We start from the raw sequence: 26,986 nt of genomic DNA, 5'->3' as shown, positions 1-26,986 counted from the left end.
AATAACCAGTTTGATATAAACTCGACGAAGTATTGAAGCAATGTTTGTCTTTTTTTTTTAATTTTGCCTTTTTTGAGTTAATTCTTTTTTCCAGCAATACATGATAACTCTGTCCTTTTTTTAGTTTTACTAAAACACCTCTCTGTTTCACATTACAAATTACAAATCTTCGAGTAACACCTGAAATACACAAGGAAAATTTCAATTTTGCTTTAAATATTGGTTATTTTTAAGTAACAGACAGGAAGGTAACTATGTAAAACAAAAATGTTCCATAGGTTGCAGAACTCTTTTTTTATATCCAAACTCAGTTTCTAGACAGTTCAACACTTCAAGGTTCTAGAGCAACCTCGTACGACACTGATCATATACGCAAACAAAGAGATCAAAGTGGGGTAACGCCTGGTAGATATACAACACACCTAACATATAGGTAATGCGATTACGATCTTAACCAAGGAAATCTAATAGGGAAACTAGCATCTTATGTTATGTTATGTTAACCGGGGACCTAGAAACGACGGACAGGCTCCGTCCCCGCCGCAGCCACAGTGGTCCGCAACCCCACGACGACTATCGCAGTCCACTTCACCCCTCCGCCACCCCACACCGAACGCAGGGTTATTGTGCGGTTCGGCCCCCGGTGGACCCCCAGGGAACGTCTCACACCAGACGAGTGTAACCTCTATTTTTGCATGGTAGAGTAATGGTGGTGTACGCGTACGTGGAGAACTTGTTTGCGCAGCAATCGCCGACATAGTGTAGCTGAGGCGGAATAAGGGGAACCATCCACAGACTGGCCGGCTCACCGGACCTCGACACAAAACCGCCGGGCGGATTCATGCCGGGGACCGGCGCTCCTTCCCGCCCGGAAAGCAGTGCTTTAGACCGCACGGCCAACCGGATGGGCGAAACTAGCATAGTCTACACTTACTTATGATAGTCTACGGTAGCATGCGGTAGTTTTACGACTTTATGCGGCAATATCGCTTTAGAGTCATTTCGTTAATTTTGAGGTCTGTGAAACAGTAAAACATGTGACGTATCAGAAAGATCAGTGGGCAGTGCTCACCTTTAGAGAAGATCATGCCGTAGAAGGGCCTGTCGAACTCGATGTTGACGCGCATGTGCGTCTTCTCGCACTGCACCTGGAGGTGCTTGATCTGCGGCATGTCGGGCGTGGCGAGCGGCCAGGGGTCGTCTGGCCCGGGCAGGCCCGGCAGTGGGGGCGGCGCGCCGTAGCCCGGCCCGGGCAGCCCTGGCAGCGGGGGCGGCGGCCCGTAGACGGCGCGGTGCTCCAGCGGCAGCGACGCCGAGTCCACCTCGCCGCGCGACGGAGCCGCCTGCAACACACGGGCCGTGTCTCCGTGCCTCAGTCTCGCAGCCTCTGCACGCCACACCTGCCTTCCTCAACCTCTTCAACCCCTTCTTAGGATGATTAGTGAAAAAGCGAGGTAGCATAGCGGGATAAATTCAAGCAGCTACGAATCACAAACCGAACGTTACTTACACCTAAGCGAAAGAGGCCAGTCTTAATGGCTACACCAATGAACGAGCAAATAAAAGATGGTTAACACACTGGACAGGTGGTGATCCTATACTCTGTATTGTGGGTGAGCGTGATGTTGATTCCTCTCCTGTCGGTATTAATGATCGTCTTACACTGATCGGAAACAACAGGACATCGCGGCGAAACTAATTAGTGTTGGCCGGGAACCTTACAGCCATGCTCCCTGTACAGTTTTAACAGACCAAGAAGCCAAGTTCTTGGATTCGGGTCATACTTCCAGAACCAAGCCAGTTACTATGATCAACTAGCTCCAAACCTAAAACTGAATATGCCGGGTGATCAAAAAGTCAGTATAAATTTCAAAACTTAATAAACCACGGAATAATGTAGATAGAGAGGTAAAAATTGACACACATGCTTGGAATAACATGGGGTTTTATCAGAACAAAAAAAAAAAAACAAAGTTCACAAAATGTCTGACAGATGGCGCTGGACATCAAAACTTCAGTGACTGCGCATGACAATCGTGTATAAAAGGAACTGTAATGAGAGAGAGAATCAGATGCGCCAGCAGTCGCAGCATATTGACGTTACCTGAAAAGGCGCTTTTAGTGAAGCTGTAATCAGAATGGGGAATGTGCTAGTTCAGCGTTACGATCCTATCGCCATAGGATTCGAACGGGTAAAGGTCCGTTGACAAATGCAGCTGTGGCGAGAATGATTGGGAAGTTCGAAGCCACGGGTTGTTTAGACGATAGACCCCGTAGTGGCCGACCGAGCACAAGGCGTAATGCTGCTGAGACAGTTCAGGAAGAAATGAAGACTGTTGCGGATTCGTCTATGCACGGGGAAGTCAGCGCTCGTGCAGTCGCACGTCGCACCGGCACTCCATACACTACTACTTGGTTGGCACTTAGGCGTAACCTCCGATGCTATCCGTACAAAATCCATTGGCATCAATAACTGTTACCTGGCGATTTAGTGAAGCGGGGGGCATTTGCGGTGTGGGCGTTTCAAAAGATGGTGGAAGATGACGATTGGTTGAGCAACGTGTTGTGGACCGACGAAGCTCCGAGGATCTGTCAACGCCCACAACTGCAGAATTTGGGCAACATAAAATCCTATAACTGTCGTGGAAACTCCATTGCACGACGAGAAAGTCACGGGATGGGTTGGGTTTACCAAATCTACCGTTATCGGGCCTTTTTTCTTCGAGGAAATGCGTGATTCTGGTTTTGTAACTGCTACCGTGACGGGTGAGAGGTACGCCGATAAGTTACAAAATCGCATCATCCCCAGCCTGGCTGATAAACACCTGCCGGAACGTACGATGTTTATGCAGCATGGCGCTCCACCCCATATTGCTAGACGCGTGAAAGATCTCTTGCGCGGGTCGTTTGGTGATGATCGTGTGCTCAGCCACCACTTTCGTCATTCTTGGCCTCCCAGGTCCCCAGACCTCAGTCCGTGCGATTATTGGCTTTGGGGTTACCTGAAGTCGCAAGTGTATCGTAATCGACCGACCTCTCTAGGGATGCTGAATGACAACATCCGACGCCAATGCCTCATCATAACTCCGGACAAGCTTTACAGTGCTGTTCACAACATTATTCCTCGACTACAGCTATTGTTGAGGAATGATGGTGGACATATTGAGCATTTCCTGTAAAGAACATCATGTTTTCTTTGTCTTACTTTGTTATGCTATTTATTGCTATTCTGATCGGATGAAGTGCCATGTGTCGGACATTTTCGAATATTTGTATTTTTTTGGTTCTAATAAAACCCCATGTCATTCCAAGCATGTGTGTCAATTTGTACCTCTCTATCTACATTATTTCGTGATTTATTCCGTTTTCAAATTTATACTGACTTTTTGATCACCCGGTATGTTCCAAAGAACAGACAGTCACTCGTCATTACAGTGCCGGACGAGAACGACCGTCTTCTCCCCGCACGATACATAAATAACATTCGCACAAAATGGTTCAAATGGCTCTGAGCACTATGGGACTTAACTTCTAAGGTCATCAGTCCCCTAGAACTTAGAACTACTTAAACCTAACTAACCTAAGGACATCACACACATCCATGCCTAAGGCAGGATTCGAACCTGCGACCGTAGCGGTCACGCGGTTCCAGACTGTAGCGCCTTTAACTGCTTGGCCACACCGGCCGGCAACATTCGCACACATTTGGAGGAAAGAAAGGTTATAACTTGGTGTAACATCGACACTAAAGCGAACAACAACAATAAAGTAATAGGGGAATTACGTTAAGGAACCATTCTAGAACTGGTCTGAAGTGATTTGTTGAAAGGAGAGCACCTTTCCAAGTATTTGAAACCTCCTCCTCCCAAACACAAGATCGATAGCTCAACCACTGCACCTACTTATCCCATGCCCGACACGAGTGTCACTATCGACTACAATTTTCACGGCACGGCGATTAATTCACGCAAAGGAACGTTGACACTAGTGTCTGTGCACGGAGACAGGTGGCGTACAATCACGGGACGCGTTGATACCCGACGATGGACGGACACTGTGGTCTTGAAAAGCATTAATTCGATGTGCACGTCTTGCTAGCAGACTACAACTAAGGTCGCCTTGGCACTATCGCATGGTAGATATTTACGTGGTTTGAACTGGAGCCATATTTCCATACAGATCAACGCTCAAGAATTTTTCGGCCAACCACGTGCCCCGTTCGATCGCATGCAACACCAGAATACATCTGAGAACAGAAAGACAATAGATCGCCCAGTCACTCTAAACAAAGGGCTTCGATTAATACTTCACGGACATGATGGCAATCGCCAGTGTACTGCAGTGTACTGTCATTCACGCAGCTCGTCTGCTAGTATTACGAGACTGAATGCCGCTTGCCCTCCCCGCCTTGCCACTCCACATTCCCGTTCAGTCTTCTCTCCAAGGAAAAATCCTCGGCAGTACTGGCGACTGAACACGGGATCTTTGGATGTCAATCAGATATAATAACCTTTCAGATGGGAGGTGGGAAGACTAAAGTATTTCAATTCTTCTCAGAGTAACACTATGAGAGATCTGTCAGTCGTCTACTTAAATCGCTTACAATCGTCAATTTCGAAGTATCGCGTACATCAATTTCTCGATTAACTATGTTCGTGTATGTCTAAGAAGTGCGTGTCAGCATGCCATTAGACACGTGTTGTCGTTAAACGATTTTGTGTTGTAATGAGGACGAATTTTTATGTTTACATTGTCTGTAAATAAACAACAGATATTTAGCGCGATGTGATGGCAAGAGGTGAAGGTGGAACATACACTATTTTCGTAGCACCCACATATGAGCGCAACCAATTAAATTCAGCTTTCAGTTGTCTGACTGTTCGCCGAAGCCATTGTCAGTGCTGTCAAACCTGAACTGTCACCCGTAGTGAAGTTCTGTTTCCTACACTCATAACAGTCCAAGCTTCCACCATTGACGTCTCGTTACAGATTAGGGCCGTATCAATCGTGTTGCGGCCTTATATTTTAATGGGGAGGATTTGCAGCTGTCGGGATGGGATTAGGAGAGGCAAAAGGCGTTTGTGGTGACAGCGACTCTCGCGGATTGGGAATGGAGAGGAGGGAAGCTAGATTTCTCGTGTTACAGGAAACGAGATCATGGCGCCGCAGCCGGACGCTGGGGGAAGGCGAGGCGATCGCCTTTGCCGCAACGCGGCCTGACCTCGAAACAGGGACGTTACCAGCGGCAAAATATGGCGCCATAAAGCGGCGGCTACTGCTCGCCCCGTGTCACTGCCGCGGCGCCCGATTTACGCGTAGCGCAGCTGCCGTAATAACATGCGAGCGCTTTTACGTTCCCCAGCAGAGGCCGGCAGGTGCTATTAAGGTTTCAGTGTCGCCGCTCTCATTCTAATGAAATGGGAAGGTCTGTGGAGCAGCGCTGCTGCCCCAATGTCGAGTCGGTGGCAAAGATGTTTCTCAGCGCTGCGTTTCTTGCTGTGGAGTGAAGTTGTATTTCTGGGTAACCTGACAACAGGCTGCCATTTTTAAACACGATTAAAAGGGCAGGTCGATCAGATCTATAATCTTGTGCAAAGCATCTTTATTACGTCAAGTTTCGGCAATCTTTATTACGTTGTCGGACAGAAATTTGTGAAAAGGACACAGACTTCCTGCATTTCTGTCAAATTCTGTTTCTATGGACTCTTGAATGACAGCCATTTGAGAGAGTAGCCCGTGCCCAAGCGAGATACCGCTGCATCTTCAGTGGGCTCGGTTTCTATGCTGACGATACATTAACATCGTCGTAAAATTAAAACTTCAGATACGTTGACAGATGGAACGAATATTTCGATTTTTTTATTCTATCGAGGGTTCTGCAAACAAAATTTAACAACATATCCATGTTTGGCATCGAAAAGCCTTTCGAAATATGGACGACGGAGATAGTGAAAGACAGTCGATAAAACAATTAAAAACAACTGCGACAGGAGAGAACTGCGGTCGCACACTGAACATAAAATCCTACACTTTGTATTTTGTGTGTAGCCTCATCTCTATCAGAGATTCACTCGCCTTCGTAAGGAACTGTATTTCTGTCCGTTGTTTTGTGTTCTCCTACCCGTAATAACGACAGAGCTTCTTGGTGCTGTGGTTAAAGCACTGAACTCATATTCGAGAGGACCAGGATTCAGTGTTCCATTGCCTGCGCAGCCATCATGATACAAATGTTCCGCCATTTCCATAAACCAGTTCAGGAAAATGCTAGCACAGTTTTTTCAAGGTTGTATTTCTCGACGTCTTTGTTCAACTTTCTTGTGCATATTGTAAATTACCTCTATATCTTCACAGCGCTAAACTCTATCCTGTGCTCCTGAATCCTGTCTCAGCTTCAATTATTCTCGCTTCTCTTCCTTGTGCTGGTAGTAATGACGTTTGCTACGTCTATGTAATACAACATTTGTAGCTGTCTCACTTTTCGTCAGAATTTAGCTATGTCAAGAGAGCAAGTGGTAGTGACATGCAGGACTGTATCGTGTTAAACAGCGGCGATACGCATCAGGCACAGTCAACCATCTGGCATTCGCCCAATTGCGTCCGTTGGAAGGGGAACTAAAAAGTGGGTGCTGTAATATTCCTCCGGAATGTCTCATATTATATTAAGGGAATTAATGCTCGGCACACCTGAAGCTAGCAAGACGACATAACTTCGGCAGTTAACGCTGGAGCAAGAACGTAACCTAAATAAATCGTTGCCGGTTCTTCGGACATTATAGCCGACTTCAGTTGACACTTACGACTGCTCTTTCACACGCACTAAACTTGAAAGTCAAGCTACTCAAGTAGTTAAATACGTTACTTATACACAACCCGTCAACTTTGACTTTATGGCTGTGATCTTTCTCAAATTTTGCGGCAAGAGTTCACAAGAGAAAATAATTTTTGATCGTGTACAAGTGAAAACTGATTTTGTACTACTGCTCAAGGCTTAATATGGTGATACGTCTTTTTAAATTGTCAAAAATACCAATGATACATCATATCCACAAGATGAATGTAACTCAAAAGTAGATATTATGAAACATTTTGATCTTGTGTGGAATTCGATTCTCGGTTTAGACATTCGAAAAAATGAGGTTACTTGATGCCACGAATTTATTCACAGTGCGTCCTCGAGTCGTTTGCCATTCAAGGCACGACTATTTCGTTTCGCTATTTCCGCAGGACATCAATTTTAGTCATTTCTCGTTCGATGTACTTCATGAATGTTAAGAAAATATGAAACAAACAAAAAATGTCTTGATAGTTGATCACTGCTGATACATTGCACTCTGAGAAGCTTATAGACAGTCCTTATTTCGTCGAAATGTAACTTACGTGTCTAGTTTTCGTACATCCCTCTAGCGAGTAATAAAGGCGACGGCGCTGCAGAATGGTTATCCAGTATTAGTGTGTCCTATGTTGTATTGATGTGCCGTTCTATCCTAACAGCACCACAAGAACCATCAGTAATTTCATATTGAGACAAGTCCGTATTTTCTGTCATAAAATGGTCTAAGACAGAGTTTCTACACATACATCTACGTCTATACTCTACGAACCACTTTAAAGTGCAGGGCAGAGGGTAACCCTACTTTACCTGTTATTAGGGCTTTTTCTCGTACCATTGACGTACCGAGTGCACGGAAAGTGATTGTTTAAATGTCTCTGTGCGTGCTGCAACTAATCTGTTCAGTGTGCCTGTGGAAGCAGTATGTATGAGATTGTAGTATATTCCTAGAGTCGTCATTTCAAGCCAGTTCTTGAAACTTTGTTAGTAGACTTCTTGGGGATAGTTTCCGTATTTCTTCAACAGTCTGCCAGTTCAGTTCTTTCAGCGTCTCAATGACAGTCTCTGGCAGGTCAAACCAACAATCAGCGTTATTGGATTTGAGCTATTTTTAAACGCTGTTCGTCTAAAAAGCGTAGCTCAAAAAGAGGATGGAACAAATTCAAGTATCGCTCCCAAATTTACGCTGCCAACTTAGCTTATGTGGTCGTGTCATGTAAGATATCTAGTAAGAAATGAAAGAAAACAGGTAACTTTCCTCTAGAGAAAAGCAGCAGGGATTTAAGAATGTTCCGAATTTATTCTTGCACTCATTACAACTTTCATGTACAATGCGTAAGGCGAAGATACGGAAAATCAGAACGCATGTATAAGCATAAAGAGAAATTTAGTGTTAGGTATTATTAAATCAGTCTCCCAACCGTGGTATTCCATAATTGTGTTTAGATTTACACTGATAGTAGCACATCATTATCAACTCAACACGTATATTTCAGTGAATGCAGATACCTGTGTCAGACACTTCTGAGTGTCATTCAAATAGATATAGGAGTACAGTCTTTACGTAGCATCAGAGATGAGTCATAGAAGGACTACAGAACACGGGATATTTCCTCAGTGGCCATGCCTAACCTTGACGTTTCTGACGACTTAGTTGCCTATATTTGTCGCATATAATCAACACAGCGTGGATTCAGGAGAGGACCAACTCGTCCTCATTATCATTTGACCGGATTTGCACTGGTGCTAGTATCAGATTTCTAGCAGCTACTTGATAGTTGATGACACATACTGGGTAACGGTAGGAAAGCAAAGTTGGCACTCGACCTAGAGATTCAGGGAGAATGGGGGCAGTGTCGGCGCTGGAGGTTTATCTACGCTTGAAAAAAATGTGGAGTTTCTCACAGTGTATTTAGGTCCTAATCCGTGGCTTGAGTGGAACGGGCACGACCAAACAGCCTCGCTACGCAGACGGGCGTGTGATCACATCCGCGGCCACTGTTTTTTCCCCCTGGAACGCCGCGGGCGCTGCTCTAGGCGATGCTCTGTTCTTGAGGAGTGCGGCCGCGTCATTCCCACGTGACACTTGCTGGCCAGGTTGGGTCGGGCCGCTCCCAGAACCCGCCTCGCGCTCCCAGGACCAGATGGCGACCGAGACACCAGTAGGCACACACGTCCCTTGTCTTTCGGGCCTTCAAACAGCTTGTATCCTCTGCTTAGCAGTGACACTTGTGCTTCCTCATTTCCGTGGCTCAACTAATCCACATCTTGCCCCGGTCGTGCAAACGAGCAACTGGCTTCATAGCACATCTTTTTTTTTTGCAAGTCTTGGTCGTTACGCACACAGAGTAGTTATGCATTTTGGAAGCTAGTGAATTTAGTTTCTATTCGATTCTCATTGCAACCGTCTTACCTCAAGATCTCACTGGATAAAATATCTGTCGCGCCCTTAAAAGAGCGCACTAGTCACTTTGGAACGCTTTAGACTGTGTAAAACTTGTTCCAGGCGGTTGTATAAATCTCAATAGCCGACGTAGGTCATGGCCGCGAAGATTTATACGTGTGTATTTTAGTCGGCTACATGCGCGCAGTAAGATGTGTCGACCTGGAAACGTGACAGAACTGCAGAAAATGTTATCGTGTTTAGATGTGCCCACAACAACACCGAGAATGAAGGTTTCTGATTTGTTGATGTATCAAAGCGTATTGTCCAATTTGTATACGAAGCATGGTGTCCCACACGCAGTCACATAACGCGGCGTAAGTACAGTGGCCATCAAAAGATCTGTTCAATAGGTACCGGACAATCAGTTTCAAAACCGACAGGAACTGATGGTGCCAGTGAATGTAGGTCTGTCTCGAAGAGATTCGGAGTGAAGATTACGGAGGAAACAGCATTCAGTGGATATTTGGAGGCGTGTATCTCGCAAAATTTCCATTACTGACAGCGGCACATTAACTCCTTCAATGGGCCAAACACCACGAAAACTGGACAGTCGTTGATTGGAGACGCTTAGTGTGGTTCGACAAGTAAATATTTTGTATCTGTTCAAATGATGCGCGCTGGTGACTCCACCGACGATCCGGTGAGGCGTTTAACCTGCAGTGTGTGAGTGGAGTAGTTGGGTCGGATTTGTTTTGGTGATACTTGGGAGCGATTTTCTTGCCATGACTTGGAATCACACATTCGGTTTACCATGAACATGAACTAGACTATTTCAGTATTGGCGGTGACCAAGTCTTCTATATCGTCTTGATGAGAGGGCTGTGGACACGCTTGCTGTAGAAGAGAACAACAACCGTGTTCATAGGGCGGTACACAGACGCTTCTGGTATAATGAATGCTCAGGCAACCTATCGCACTCCATCTGGCTCGCTTAATCACGCGATCTATATCCCTTTGAAAACGTCTGAGACTATCTGGAACAACGAGTGAAACGTAGCGATCAACATCCCAGCAGTTTGGTAGTTCTACGAGATATTTAACATCAAAGAACGGCTTCAAGTGGATATGTAACATCTTAAGAAACTTGTGGAGACTCTTCCTCGCCGAAGTGAGGCCCTTATTAAGGCTATGTCACATTATACAAGCAAGGATGTGACTAATGAAATGTCAGATGTTCATACCACTTCAAGAAAACCGTGTGCTTCACTAAATTTCCTAAACAGCTGAAGTAACTGACGTTTCGGTGATGTCTCAGTGGCCTTCCTCAAGTCTTAGATTGTTTTTCCTGGATGTAGAGAATTCAGCATAATGCGGCCAATTGTGTCTAAAAAAATTCCCGTGCAAAACGGCAGAGTTGCCAGTTATCTTACGTATTTTATATCATAATGTGGCGGTGCGTATGTGAATTTACAAAGGCATGGCATTATTAGCTGGGAAATCTTCTAGGGTTCAGCTACCTAAATCGAGTAGTGTTATTACTTGAAATAAAAAAGTCTTGGTTGCAAATTGTTTTTATCTATTTATTGGCAATGACACGTTTCATCCTTGCGCGGCATCTTCAGATTGACGTAGGAAGTAATGTGGTGAGCTAACAATTTGGAAATTTGTGGTAAGGTCTTATGGGACCAAACCGCGGAGGTCATCGGTCCCTACGCGTACACACAAGTTAATCTAACTAATTTAAACTATGGACAACACACACACCCATGCCCGAGGGAGGACTCGAACCTCCGACGGGAAAGCTGCACGGACCGCGACAAGGCGCCTTAGACCGCACGGCTACCCCCGCGGCGTTGAGCAAACATCTGTCCTTTAATGCCAGCATGTGGCATTAAGATAAAAATTATGAGGAAACATCGGCCTGGCGTCATCTTTAATGCCATACGCTGGCGTTAAACTACGGATGTCAGCTCACCACTTTACCTCTTAAGCTACTATGGAAGTATCCCACAAATGCGAGACGTGTCATTGCCAATAAATAGATAAAAACAATTTGCAACCCAGACTGTCTCATTTCAAGAAATTTATAATCGTTTGCATTACCAGATTGTTTTTCCTGGATGTAGAGAATTCAGCATAATGCAGCCTACTATGTCTAAGAAATTCTCGCGAAAAACTTCATAGTTGCCAGTTATTTTATGTATTTTATATCATGATGAAGCGGTACATCTATGAATTTACAAAGGCGTGGCATTATTAGCTGGCAATCCTTATAGGGCTCAGCTACCTAAATCGAGAAGTACTATTAACTGAAATAAATTTTAATGATATTGCTTTTCGTTAGCAGAGCATGTTTTGTGGCGTAATTGTAACCGTTTCGGGTAGCTTCCTGCGATGATTCCCTGCAGAGTCTAGTGCTGTTTTGATGACTATGAGATATAGAAGGCAGAGAGGGAACATGGTGCTGGCGTGTAACCTACTCGTCATGCATAGCACCAGTAGGATGTCGAGCTTACCGTTTTTACCCAACGGGCGGATAACCATCAACAGTGTGGTAAGTCCTCACACTACTTGAAATACGTCTGAGAGGTTCAAAATCCGAGCTTGGTGAATTGCGAGTCTATTCTCCTTGTCGCCCAACTAATGAAAATGAAGATTTCTTCCTTGTGCAGGCTGCCTCATGATCGAGGACCGCTGCACTAGCTCACTTTATCCACTTCTAATACTTAGGTTCTCAATTTTATTTTAGAATTCTTAATACAGATTTGATGACGGAAAAGAAGTCGTTTACAATACCCTGTCAAGAACGTAAGAGCTCTTCTGTTGGCCTCGGCTGTACATGTGCTTCTGGCGAATCGGTGTAAAATTATACCTCCAGTGTCTACGACCAGAGGTAATTACAGTAGGAATCCGGTCCAACGTTCGCGGCTTAGCACGCGTTTCTATGGACGCAGCAAGCTGGTGCTGTCAGCGAAAGCTGCTCCACGCTGGGATGCGGGCGCCTCTATACGGCAACTGGGTCGCCCAGGACGCGCTGGGAACAGCGCGCTTACAACTATGAGTGCTCCTGCTCCTTACAATAGTTCAAAGAACTCAGCGTCCACACTTCGTCATACGTCATAGCGAGCATTACCGTAAACGTTTGATTCAGCTTGCACTCCTGAACGACGCTTAGCGGCGCTCTCCACATAACTTTACTACCGCAGTCTCCGTTATTCACATGTCTTTCGATTACATCATTCTTTTCTTCTCCACTTCCTGCGAAAACATTCTCCTACTTTTACGATACCCCTTGCAATCTGACTCCTCCGTTTACAGTGATACTGTAAGTTTCTACATATTTGATCAACAATCATATTAGCCTCCAATTCAACAAGTTAAACATAAAATTCATTAAAGAATCGTTTTCTGCCCCAATAAACTCTTTTTCGGTACTGAGTGCAGTGCAATGTGTGAGTGTAATTTTAATTTACGTCATATAGGAGAGTAAAAACGTTTCCAGAGCATCACACTGTTAATCGTTCTTCGTAGTCGATACACTAACGTCTAACTATGGATGCTTACTTCCCTATGTAAGTACAGTAAGTGATGTGACTTTATCTTTGCAACCTCTAAATAAGGGGCACGCATGGAATTTCATACATTCCTAGTTATCCCTTGAACATTATGAAATTTTTATCAGGCAGTTGCCGTTTTTCTCACAATTCGTATTATTAACTATCATTTTTCATCTGCTTTATAGCAATATTTTCGTGTACTTGAATACTACATCATGTTGTGTTATACACAAACATTGCGGACGCTGTATAGGTACCGGTCTACATAAAAACTTGACGACGCACTCACATAACTGCAGGAGTTCTATTGAAGACAGTAAAGTTCACGGAAAGCTACACTGTCGCAATGTTAGGCGAATTAACGAAACTTACAATCATTTCAGTAGAATTATAACTCTGCTAATTCACCGCTCATGTATTTACAGATTTAAACACTATTCCCGAGTATGTGTTATGAGTATTCTTCAGCGGTACCTCCTATTATATATCATCAACTCTCTTGTAATCAATCAGCTATTGGACACTTGATTAACTCACAAACGAAATTACCGCGTCATTAAGTTTGATTTCCTCACACATTATAATTATTTGTATTTCATGACGTTATTGGATCCAGTTAAATCCGTGATTGGTCGGTCTTTGCATTTCGGCCCAGAAGCAAGATAAGGTAACGAAGCTGAAATAATATTAACAGGGGCAAAAGAATCAAATAATAACATCCAATTTTATTTCCACAGAATAGTCTGAAAAGAGATATGATTAAGGAATAGCTCCATTATTAAGCAGCTGTTTTAATTCATGTCCTTTAATAGTCATGTTCAGATTATGGCCACAGCAGAAAAACGTTATCGGTATTTCCAGGAATTTGTCTTGTCCTTTAGAAACGATATCGGAATTAGCCTTCAATAGATAAATCCTTTATTCCTTCGGCACATTCAGTGACACACAGGAATAGGACAAGAATATCTTTAAGCAGGTGCCCGCATTTCTGAAGTGAGACTCATACATCCATTGTTGTCTTAGAAAATGAAAACAAACCATTTCCTCGAACACATTTCTTTTATTCTACATCTACTTGCTGTTGGGTACAACAAAGTGTCTGTGTACGTGCCATTAATGTCACATTTTCTGGGTTGTAACCAGGTACAATACGCACTTCGCAACAAGTTTGTTATTAGTTAAACTCGAGACTTTTTCCAGTTACTATTGTTAAGCAATATTTACATCAAATGAAGATTGAAGACCCGTGTTGGGTGTGCACTTTGTGGGATACAAATTGTTTTAGATCTATATTTGCTCATAGTTATTGCTCATCTTCATTAGCTTAACAGATCCGTAAATTACGCGTTTTCACAGTGTAAGAGCTATTTTTTAGTTTTAGAGATTTACTAGTACCAGTTAGGGAACAAAATAAATCTGAAACGTCATTCCTTGCAAACGTAAGCTGGAATATATGCAGGTCGACGTCTGTTTACCACGAACAGTGGAACCCGTCTTACGTCTGTTATTGGAAAACAGTCCTCTTAATTTCGTGTAGCTTTCACACTGTTCTATGCGTACTTACGTTTTAATTTTTCCGATTATGTTCGTACTTATAAACTTATATGAAGATTTCAACTAAATAAACGTGCTTTCGTTGAAAAAAACTAAAATCGTTTTCAAACGACATGATGCACTGATCGCTGAAGCGTTTGTTCAATTCGCGGTAGATAATAATTCCCTGAAACGTAATGTCTTTTTTATCAGAGAAATATATGTGAGGCGTGAAGTCTGGAGTAACCAGAAACCGCAGGGGGTAGCCCACGTTATCAACGGGCCTCACACTTTCCCTTTTGGCCAACGCGCGTGATGTAATGTGGAAAGCGTACCCCTATGCACGCTTTGCCGTCTTTCATCACCCTGCACACGCTGTCTTATGCGTTAATGTGAACCATAATAGTGCTCGCATAGTAATAAGAATTGTACAAACACTTCAGCGATGAGTGCGTCATTTTTCCAATTTAGGCACAGGCACAAGCTGACATCGAAGTCTGTTCCCTGCGATGTAATTGTATACAAATAACGCAGTGTTATTGGTCTACGAGTATGTTCTGTTTGACACACTAAGTTCTGGGGTAGTTTAGAGTACACCTAATAAGAATACAAGTATGTACAGAAATAAAAATGACAACTTTAATAGAAGGAATACGTCTAGTTAACATCTATTATAAATAGTATCGCCAATCTTTATTGGTAGTTGCCATCCACCACTTCCAAATTTGGGTAGATTTATTGATTTCTACGCACCTCTTACACTAAACTCCTTCAACAATCTTTGTCAGAGGTTGCCATCAATCTTCTCCCGCGACCATTCCGCTCTCTCCCCCTAGTGCTCTGTCGAGCGAAAAGTAAGGAGATTTCAGTATATAGCCTGCGAACCTGTCGTGGCTTCTTTCGGGTACAATACACTTCGTTCAGCTCCAATTTTTGCTTATATCATCTCATTTCAAATATGGCAAATTAAGTTTTAACTCGTACGGCACCATATTTCAAACTCTGTTGGTTTCTTAAGCTTTTGTATCTACATATACCGTACATTCTGTGAACACTCCCAACAAATCCCAATCATATATTCACTTTCCCGGTTAATGAGATTCATGTTTCTCGTCATTTTCGCGTCATTACGTAGTATTAGCCCAAGGATTCAAAAATTTCGACCGTTTCTTTTCTTTGCGCCACTTCTTTAGAATGATATTCTCGAAGCACAGTTCCAGAAGCTTGCTCATTTGAAGGCAAGTGTTTGATGCAAGTGGATGTCTCTTGCTGGAAAATTTTCTTCGTTTGGTTCAGACTTTGCCTACTGTCATAATGTTGTTCTGTGGTTTTTTTTTTTTTTTTGGTACGGTTCTGTTTTCTAAACAATCATTCTTTAATTCCCCTCATCCCTCTTCTCCTGTGTTCACGTACAGTAACATTATCTATATCAGCAAAACATAGCCCTGCTCTGCTTTGTCATTTATTGAAAGTGGAAACAGATCGAATAATTTAGTCAAATCGCATTTTATTTACAAAATGCTATTTTCTTTCCAGAGATGCTGATCTGCCCAAACTGAACACATCGTTCACTAACACTGATCTTAGCAGCCCTTTTCAAATAGTGATAATTTCGTGTGAGTCAATGGCCGGGTGCAAATCTCTCAACTGGACACCACTTCGGCGATTTGCTTGTCTCTAATGTACCCCAGTAATTCAGCCGGAGATACAGATCCTCAGGTTTAACGTAGAATCCGAACCACGTTTCGTCACTGGCGACCCTTCACATCTTTGAGAAATGACGGCCAGGGTAGAGGCAGCCCGAAAAGTCCCGCGGTTCGACCACGATTCAGTCTCGCGACCTCTCGTTTTTCCAGGCACAAGCTTTATCATTAGACCACCGGGCTCGACTCTAATTGAAATTAAAAAAAAACGCAAAGAATTTAATTTTAAATTTCATTGTGCTAGAACAAGGCAGTAACTATCCTGACGTTTTAGTCTGAAGCAAACACAAAGACTGTAGCCCCGAGGAGGAAAATGTTACGGGGCGCGGCCACGACAACAAGCGCTGCTCGTTCTGCAGGGAGGAGCACAGCGTGCTGGGTGGATGTTACGAGCCGGCCGCGTGCCCCTTAACCGGCCGCTTCACGCTCCACATGCGCCCCAGGGCCACCTCTGTAACACATCACATCAGGACGTAACATCGCCAGCGGTGCCCTGCCCACAACGCTAACCGTCATACATGAGTTGCACGAAAATATGAAAATACGGCGAGAAATGCATGCTAGAACGTAAACACAGATGCTAACCTAGCCTGCAGATGCCGCTGTTGTATTGACCACGAACGGTACCTGTGCTACGTACTCAATACGTTACAAGTGTCAAGTCATGGTCAGAACAGTGTTCTGTGTAGTCGTGAGTGCGTTACGTCGGAGCTAAGAGAATTCGAAAGTGGGAAAATTGTCGGTGCTCGTATGGTGTATGCTTCCGTAACCAGGGTAGAGAAAAAGTTTTGTTTTTCAAGAGGTACTGCATACCGCATACAGGGAAAGCGGAAGAACATCATCCGGTAAGTCGCAACGCGGACGAAAGTGTGTGTTGAGTGTTAAAGCAGACGGTCATTGAACGGAATTGCGAGGAAAAATAAGAGAACGCCAGCTGCAAAAGTCACTGCAGAACTGAATGTCGCATCAGAAGAACAGAAAGGGATCTCCGGAACGGAGAACTGCCAGGCGAGATGAAATTACAAAGCCACATATCACTAATTTAATTGCCCGTAACAGGAAAATGAGGGGCCGAAGCCATAAAACAAGGAATGTGGAGAAATGGAAGGAAGTAATTTGGTCGTATGAGTCTTGTTTCACACTGTTTCCATATCCTGACCGAGTTTACATCCCAAGACTGAAACATGGCAGGGGTTCCGTGGTGATTTGGGCAGCCACATCGTGATATTCAAATGGTTCAAATGGCTCTGAGCACTATGCGACTCAACTGCTGAGGTCATCAGTCGCCTAGAACTTAGAACTAATTAAACCTAACTAACCTAAGGACAGCACACAACACCCAGCCATCACGAGGCAGAGAAAATCCCTGACCCCGCCGGGAATCGAACCCGGGAACCCGGGCGTGGGAAGCGAGAACGCTACCACACGACCACGAGATGCGGGCATCGTGATATTCCACGGGCCCTATGCTTACTCTGCAAAGTCTCGTTACTGTTAAGGATTGAGTGACTATTTTGGCTGATCAGGTCCATCCCAATCTACAGTGTTCTTTCCCGAATGGTGATGATATGTTCCAAGAAGACAGAGCCCACATTCACACAGCTCGCATCACACAGTACTGGTTTTGTGAGCTCGAGAATTAATTGTCGCTTCTGCTCTGGCTACTGCAGTCACCAGACCTTAGTATTACTGAGGCTTTGTGGCCAAAACGGTGCGTGATCGCTATCCACCTACATCATCGTTTCCTGAACTTGCCCTTATTTCGCAAAAAAATGGCATGAAATTTCCTTAAAAACCGTAAAGAACATGGCAATGTGTTGTGTTTCTGGTGTTTCCATATTTTTGTCCACCACTTGTATCCTCTGTTTACTCATCCTGCGGTCCCCGTCCTTTATGACTGTACGCTAAAATCAGACCTCACCACATTAAGGGTCACCTAACATCAATAACTACGACTTTCTCTCAGATGTTTCGCTCATGCTCCTATTCGTGCAACAATTTGTGAGGACATGAAATGGAATGATCACGCAGGCTCAGTCGCCGGTAAAGCATATGGCAGACTTCGGTTCATTGCTATGACACTGGAAAAATTCAGTCCACCAAGGAGATTGCTTACAAAACACTCATGCGACGTATCGCAGAATATTATTGAAGAGTGTGGGACCCATATACCTCTATCAATGTGATTGCTCTGCAGTCCATACTCAAGTGTCTTGCAAAGTTTGTACTGAACCGCTTCCAGACCATTTCTCTAATTTTCCGCTATCGAATGGCACGTGGGCAAAGTAAATAACTAAATCTTTACTTGTGATTTACTTTATCATCATTGTCATTTTTCCCTATTGACTCCAAAACGGTTTTTACGGAGAATGCTCATTAGACATTCACTCGCCGAATATACCTTGCGTTGAATAATGGGCTATAACCAGTTGATCTTTTTTTTTATCTTTTCAAGACGTTTCATTGTGTAGATCACGTAACTCTCCCAGAAAAACTTACCATTTATGTAGTTGATGGTTTTACAAACGACTGGTTTGAATCATATTTAACAATCTCAATACAAAAAGTTACGCTGAATAATTCAAAAAAATTGGAAGAAGAGAAAATGGCACTGACTAAGAAGAAATCACGAGAGGAGTGCCACAAGGTCTGTTTTTGTTTCCACTCCTATTGTGAATGATCTTCCACTTAACATTCATCAAGCAGAATTGGTACTTTTTGCAGACGATACTCACGTTGATTTATAATTCCCATTACAGATAAATCAACAGAAGAGACGGTCAATATTGCTTTTCAAAGAATGATTAAGTAGTTCTGTGAAAATAGACTCTCCCTAAATCTTGAGGAAACACAGTTTTCGGTTCTGTACAACAAACAGAATTAGACCAAAAACTGTGTTGCATTCGAACAGGAGTAAGTAAACAGGGTAGAATGCTCCAGATTTTTGTAGGTGCATCCTGATGAAAACTTGAGTTGGAAAAAGCAATTTACTGAGCTGCTAAACCAATTATGTTCAGTTACTTTTGCTTTTGATATAACTGCTAGTCTTCGAAATAAACTAATCACCTTCCTAACATATTTTGCATAATGTCTTATGGAATAATTCTGAGGATAACTCATCACTTAGAAATAAATTACTGATTACAGAAGAGTCAGCAGTAAGAATAACATGTGGCGCTCACCTGCAGTCATCTTTAAGGAGTTAAGACGTTTTAACTATACCTTCACAACATATATATTACCTAATGAAATTCGACGTATACAGTTCATCATCATGGGAGAAGATTAGTGATGTTCACACCTACAGTACTAGAAGAAAAAAATGAGCTTTATTATTCGTTATTAAAGCTACCAGTGGCACAGAAAGGAGATCAATACGCAGCAACAGAACTATTTGATCATTCTCCCAACAGTACACAATGTTTGACAGGTATCAAAGCAAGTTTAAAATCTAAACGAAAATAATTTCTTTTGGACGACTCCTTCTATACCATAGACGACTTTTCATTTAAAAAATAGTAACCTGTAAAAAATACACTAGTTTTTAAGTGTATGTTCATTAATGTTAAAAATAATCATGTATTCGTGTTCTGTAAACCAACCCATTACATATCATTTCGATAAAAAAAATCGTTCTAATGAGCCTTGGAACATGTAACTAACTGTAGATGGGACTCAAAAACTTTTTGACAGTCGAGGGATAAAGTTGCGGATTGAAATTTTGTGAAAAATATGCTGCAACGAGCTTGCTTGTAATTTCTGTAACTCTCTGTCCTCTAGCTGCCCCTCTTTTATCTTTCTCAGTGAGTTCTGTGAGTACTGTGTGGTAAAGATTCCATACTGCACAACAGTACGCCAGAAGAGCACTGGTTAACGTAGTGTGGGTAATCTCTTTAGTAGAACTGTTGCACCTCCTCTTCTACCAATAAAACACAGTCTTTGATTCACCTTCCCATCAACATTTTCTGTGTGATGGCTTCAGTTTTAGTTCTTAATTTTAATCGACAGGTATTTTGCTGAATCGACAGTATTTAAATTTGTGTGACTAATCGTGTAAATGAAATTTACCGGATTTTTTAGGACTCATATGGAGCGCGTCACGCATTTTATTGTTCAGGATTAACTGCCAATTTTCGCACTATACAAATATCTGGACTAAATCATTTTATAATTCGGTCTTATCTTCTGATGACTTCAGTAGACGGTAAAACACAGCATCAATTGCAAATAATCCGAGAGGGCTGCTCACACTATCTCACAAATTGCTTAAGAACACCAGAGTGTCTATAACGCTTGCATGGAGCCTACATTTATTTCGGTTTCACTAGATGACTTCCCGTCAGTTACTACCAGAAAGGACTAAGAGAGAATACTGAACGTGTACAAAGAAGGGCAGAACGAATGGTAAAAGGTTTGCTTAACCTGCGAGGTAGCATAACGGATGAACCGACGGACGGGTGAAGACAAGTATCAACTATCCCCGTGAAAACCTACCTACAGTATCAAGAGTCAGTATTAAAGGAAAGGTCTAGAAGTATACTAGGGGCTCATAGGGGCCCTAGAGACGGCAAAGATAAGACGAGATTAATCACAGCTCTGACAGTAAGTAGTCATTCTTCCCGGGCTCAGTACACAAATGGATCGGGAAGAAACTCTTAGAGATGCTACGGTGGGAAATATAGCATGAAATGCAGTGCAGAGCATATTGTAGAGTATATATGTAGATTCGTGAGTATGTTTTTTCGAGATACACATATACTCGTCTGAATTGGCTACCAGACCCCTTACCTCCCAATCTGCAAATTTCAGCATATCGTTAAGGGAACCATTATGGAGATCATTCAACACAGGCATCGAAACGCCAGAACTCACCATCATATGAATCACACTTTTGTAGTTACTTAATACTTAGACTGAAATCGTTACTATACTGTGTGCGTCCTTTCTACCGATCTAATCCTTTTTTTTAAATTCCACTTTTTCATGTATATATTCTGACTAATCCTCCAGAGTGGGAACAAATAGATAAGGAGAAGGAGGAGGCAAAAACGTGTGTCACTGATGATAATTCACCATCGGTTGGAATCCAAGGGTCGATTTTTAGCGTTGGATGTAATGTAGGACGAATTAATCAACGCTACAAAAATATCTCTGCGAGTATCTGTACCTTCTAAACACTACTGAAGCAGTCTGTTACAGAGAATCGGAGTCAGAGTAAATTTTGTGCCGCATTGATACAGAGTTGAGTGACGTAGCTGGCGAATTTTTGGTTAAAATTGTGACATAATTGAGTAATGATTAATTTCTCTTTTTCTCGAACTTAAAGGCATATTATTATACCACAGAGTGGTTACGATTTCTGGCTCGTTCATGTTATAAATGATAATTTAAGTTTACGGTTTAACTGTCACTGTGAAATTTCAAGAAAAGTGGAAAAATAATGGAAAAATATTTCTTTTTGGTGCTCCGTTTGCGCGCAACTGAAGCCTTCTCACAGAAAATATTCTACATCTACATCTACATGTACACTCTGCAAACCACCGTGAGGTGCACGGCAGAGGATACGTAACAATATACCAGTTATTAAGGTTTCTTCCTTTTCCATTCGCTTATGGAGCGCGGGAAGAATGATTGATTGAATTCCCCTATCCATATAGTAATTATCCTAATCTTATCCTCATGATCCCTACTTGAGCGATACATAGGGGGTTCTAGGATAGTGCTAGAGTAACCGGTTCTTGAAACTTTGGTAATAGATTTTCTGGGGATATTGACATCTATCTCCAAGAGTCTTCCAGTTCAGTTCCTTCACTATCTCTAAGACACTCCCACGGATTAAACAAACATGTGATCATTTGTGCTGCCCTTCTCTGTATACATTCAATATCCCCTGTTACATCTACCTAGTACGGGTCCCACACACTTGAGCAATATTCTAGAACCGGTCTCACGAGTGATTTGTAAGCAATCTTTTTTGTAGACTTATTGCATTTCCCCAGTATTCCACCAATAACCCCTGATTTACCCACGACTAAACCGATGTGATTATTCCATTTCTTATTGCTACAAAGAGCTACACCCAGATATTTGTATGAGTTGACCGATTCCAACAGTGACTGGTTGATATTATAGTCATAGGATACTACTTTGTTTTCCTTTTTGTGAAGTGCAAAATTTTTCATTTCTGAACATTTAAAGAAAGTTGCCAGTCTCTGCACCACTTTGAAATCTTATCAAGATCTGGCTGAATATTTACGCAGTTTCTTTCCGATATGACTTAATTACAGATAACTGCATGATCTGCAAAAAGCCTGATTTTACTTTTTGCATTGTATGCAGTCACCAATCTACAACACGAACGGAAAGGGCTCCAACACACTTCACTGGGGCACACCCGAAGTTACTTTTACATGTAACTATGACTGTCCATCCAACGTAACATGTTGCATCCTCCCTACCAAAACGTTCTTACTCCAGTCACAAATTTCACTTGATACCCCATACGATCGTACTTTTGAGAATAAGCGTAGGCGTGCTACTGAGTCAAATACTTTCCGGAAATCAGGAATTACAACATCTGACTGTCTCCCGTGATCCAAAGCTTTAAGTATATCATTTGAGAAAAGTACGAGTTGTGTTTCACATGATCGATGTGATCGAAATCCATGCTGGTTGGCAATGAGAAGGTCATTCTGTTCAACGTACTTCATTGTATTTGAGCTCAGAGTATGTTCTAAGATTCTACAACAAATCGATTTCAAGGATATTGGATGGTAGTTTTATGGGTCACTTCTACTACCCTTCTTGTACGCGGGTGTGACCTGTACCTTTTTCCAAGAACTGAGGACGGTGTTTTGTTCGAGGAATCTACGATAGATTATAGTTAAAATAGGGGCTAACTCAGCCGCAAATTCAGTATAGAATCTGACAAGGATTCCATCGGGCTCTGGAGCTTTATTCAGTTTTGACGATTTCAGATGTTTCTCAACACTACTGACACCAATTCGTATTTCATTCATCTTTTCAATGGTACGAGGATTAAATTGGGGGACTTCTACTGGGTTTTCCTTTGTAAAGGAACATTTGAAAACTTTGTTAAGCATTTCACCTTTTGCTTTGCTACCCACAATTTTGTTTCTGTCTCATTCACTAGGGACTGGACATTAACTTTGGTGCCATTAACAGCCTTCACATACGACAAGAATTTCTTTGCGTTCTGTGAAAGATTACTTGACAATGTTCTGCTACGGTTGTCACTGAAGACATCACGCATTGCTGTCTTGACAGCCAAATGCGTTTCATCCAGCATTTCTCTATCTACAGCCTATGCTGTCTTTTACACCTATTATGCAGTAATCTCAGTTTCTTTAGAGGTTTATGTACAGTGACGAGACTGTATATCATTGAGGTTCCCTCTGATTATGAACTTTCCTATTGGATACATGTCTATCCAGTATATGGTCAACTATTCTTTCAAACCTGAGCCAGAGTTCCTCCACGAATCTCCTGTCCTGTGCTGAAAGTTTCAAGTTCCTCATTGAGATATGAACGGTCGCAGGTTCGAATCCTACTTCGGGCATGGATGTGTGTGATGTCCTTAGGTTAGTTAGGTTTAAGTAGTTCTAAGTTCTAGGGGACTGATGACCACAGATGTCAAGTCCCATAGTGCTCAGAGCCATTTGAACCATTTTGAACCATTGAGATATGACGCTACTGATTTTTTTATCTAGTTCACTGAAGATGTATACATTTATCTTTCTGTTTGGTTTTTGTTGTCTTTCGTGCTTTCGTACCCATTGTTGCCACAACCATGTCATGGTCCTGATACTAGTTTCAATTTGGACATCCTCTGTGAGTTGAGGTCTATTTGTTGCCATTAGATCCAATCCATTTCCATCATGAGTGGCGTTCCTATCTCTTCTAGGTAGCTTTCAGACAAGGCATTTAGTAAAGTTTCACAAGATGTCTCATCACGCCAACTACTAACAAAACCATAATTTTACCAATTAATTGTTGGATGATCGAAGTCTCCATCGATGGTTACAGTATGACTGGGGAACTTACGTACAAGTTAACAGAGGTTTTCTCTAAAGCTTTCTGTTATATCAGAAGATGAGTCTCGTGGGCGATGGGAGGCAGTATTGAATATTTCTGGTTACATAGTCTTAGGCTCGTAGTGAGAATCTCTGTGGAGGGAGTTTCCATCACTGTGAGAAACTGTCGTACAGAATTCGAAAGTGTCAGGAAGAGATAAGACACATCATTCTTGAAATTCCCATGTCAAAAGTTAAGAATCAACATAGTTGCCGGACGACCGCGGAGCTCAGCCGGAACTCACAAACAAAACGTGGATTATTAGCGTTACGTGCTGACATGTCAAGGCAGAAAACGATTGGCTGGTGTAATTAAGCATCATTGAGTCTATTGATCAGTGTTTATTTTCAGTAAGGACTGAGCACGGAACGGTATAGCACGTAATTCGATCTACACTCTACAGTGTCCGTGAGTTTAGTACTCAGAACTTCCTTGAAGGTTGGCTATCAAGCACTGTTCGTTGGGCAGCGCATTCACTTGATCTGACTGAGTTCGACTTGTACGCCATGCGAAACGTGTAAAAAGCCTGATTAAAAGATACCACTGGCGTTTAAGACTAATTTCTTGCAAGGATTATTAAAAGTTGTGATGCTGTCCAAACTAAGTCAGAGTTCTTAGAACGGATGGAGATGAATTCATAGGAATGCCTACATCGACACCAGAAGCAGAAGTTTCATCGGTATTTCCAAATTTAAGTATAGTCTGTTACTGGTCGCTTAAACTGAAGTATCATTTCGTGCTGGCCGTGTGCAAGTATTTTGTGTTATAATTTTTGGATGAGGAGTGTCCATATCAATACTCCGAATATAATTTCTTCTTCTTCAGCATCCCTTAAAACCAAATGAGATGGCACAATGACTAGGGTGCAGCACGAGCAGTCCGAATGGGAAAGGTTTAAATTCCCGTCGACTTACTGCAGTTTAGGATTTATAAGGGTAACTTCAACGAATGCCATAATGGTTATTTAACAACATTAGGACTGATTCCCCAACCTGGTCTTCATCTCCAACACCTTCCTTCATGTGGAACGATCATTTCTGTGCCCTACAGAGAGGAGGAAGATTTTCAGGGCGACGTGACTGCTCACTTTTTATCGTCCGTAGCTACAGTTCCAGTAGATTTCCTGCACCATGACTGACCATAAGAATGACATCGGGTAGTTTCAAATTTGATAAAGATGATTTGATGCACGCGGATGGGATATATAGCTAAGGAACCTAGCTTATAAAGTACTTGTAAAATGTAAAGGCATGTATAAAAAAGCATGAAGCCCGTATGCTAGCTACAAGCATGATATGAAAAGAAACCTAAAATACTAAACATCTGCAAAAAATTCTCAAAAACCAAAGTACCATCAGACGACAGTGTTGAAGAAAGGGTTAGTAAGGAAGAGAGACAGAGGTAGAAAGCGTGTGGAGAATGCAGGAAAGCAAGCTACATACTGCACACGGGGCAACGAGATGTAATAGGAATCCTAGCGGTCTAAGGCGCTGCAGTCATGGACTGTGCGGCTGATCCCGTCGGAGGTTCGAGTCCTCCCTCGGGCATGGGTGTGTGTGTTTGTCCTTAGGACAATTTAGGTTAAGTAGTGTGTAAGCTTAGGGACTGATGACCTTAGCAGTTAAGCCCCATAAGATTTTACACATTTTTTTTTAAAATAGGAATCTTTCTGCGATAAATCTTTATCATTATAGGAAGGAAGAAAGGAGGCTTTAGTAAGGTAACTCAGGCACTGTCAGCGGTTGAAATATTCTGTAAAATCTATCATGTGTGATGCGCTAACGTGTGGTGTCACCGCCAGACACCACACTTGCTACGTGGTAGCCTTTAAATCGGCCGCGGTCCGTTAGTATACGTCGGACCCGCGTGTCGCCACTATCAGTGATTGCAGACCGAGCGCCGCCACACGGCAGGTCTAGAGAGACTTCCTAGCACTCGCCTCAGTTGTACAACCGACTTTGCTAGCGATGGTTCACTGACAAAATACACTCTCATTTGCCGAGACGATAGTTTAACATAGCCTTCAGCTACGTCATTTGCTACGACCTAGCAAGGCGCCATTATCAGTTACCATTGATGTTGTGAATCATGTACCGGCAAGACCGACGTTCTTCATTAACGGATTAAAGTTAAGTATTCCACCAGCTACGTCCGTTTTTCTAAATTCTAATTTCCTTGTCCTGTTACAGACCTCACGCCAGCCTGCGTGAGCTAAAACGCATGCCTTTCGGCCTCCTTCTAGTAACACGGTGTTGGCTCTCCTGCCAACCAAAACATAACGTATAGGGTATTTAGGCCTACAGAGTTACGTAAGGGGACTTTTAAGAAGTGTAGCTAGCGAGAACAATTTTTTGCTTTCCGAATACTCCACAAGGAAGCGAGAAAGGAAATGGAATACGAATTGGTGATAACTCTCCAAAAAGTGCTGTCTTTAATAAGCGTTTAATTCCGGCTGGTCTTTAAGGACCGATTTGTTTTCCATAGAATTTTTAGCCTGGGCATTACGAATGTGTTATTATACCTCTCATGAAAAAGCGATGGTGATGAAAAATGTTTGTAATGATGGTTTTTGTATGCACAGAAGCTTTTTGCTGGCAGTTTAGTGTGACCGTTACTTCTGTCAGTGCTTCCTTCGTGTGAATAAAAGGTGTAGTGTGAATGAACTTTACACAAAGTGGTAGGTTCCACTACAAGTGATTGAGTGAAATGGTTTTTATTTTGACAGAGTATAAGGACATGCCGTCCTCAATAGAAAGCGTTCATTTGAGCACTTTGGGGGTCAGAGTACTCTTCAGGTTGCAGTCCGTCTTCAAGCCACAACTGGCCCATCGGGACCACCCGACCGCCGTGTCATCCTCACTTCAGGATGCGGATAGGAGGTGCG

General features: G+C 42.7%; 1 protein-coding gene across 1 annotated transcript in view; it reads right to left on the bottom strand.

Moving 5' to 3' along the window:
- The window catches only part of LOC124547742 (cuticlin-4-like), a 49,123-nt gene extending 23,999 nt beyond the window's left edge, over positions 1-25,124 (bottom strand). The window contains exons 1-2 of the mRNA XM_047125130.1: positions 25,095-25,124; positions 1,073-1,343 (exon numbers count right to left, since the gene is read on the bottom strand). Coding sequence (XP_046981086.1) covers positions 1,073-1,343; positions 25,095-25,124 — 301 coding nt within the window. The remainder of the gene's footprint in view (positions 1-1,072; positions 1,344-25,094) is intronic.
- Positions 25,125-26,986: the final 1,862 nt, after the last annotated feature.

Source organism: Schistocerca americana, chromosome 1, assembly GCF_021461395.2.
Source record: "Schistocerca americana isolate TAMUIC-IGC-003095 chromosome 1, iqSchAmer2.1, whole genome shotgun sequence".
NCBI lineage: Eukaryota > Metazoa > Arthropoda > Insecta > Orthoptera > Acrididae > Schistocerca > Schistocerca americana.
The sequence above is the reverse complement of the archived record's forward strand: the minus strand, read 5'-3'. Positions and strand labels throughout refer to the sequence as shown.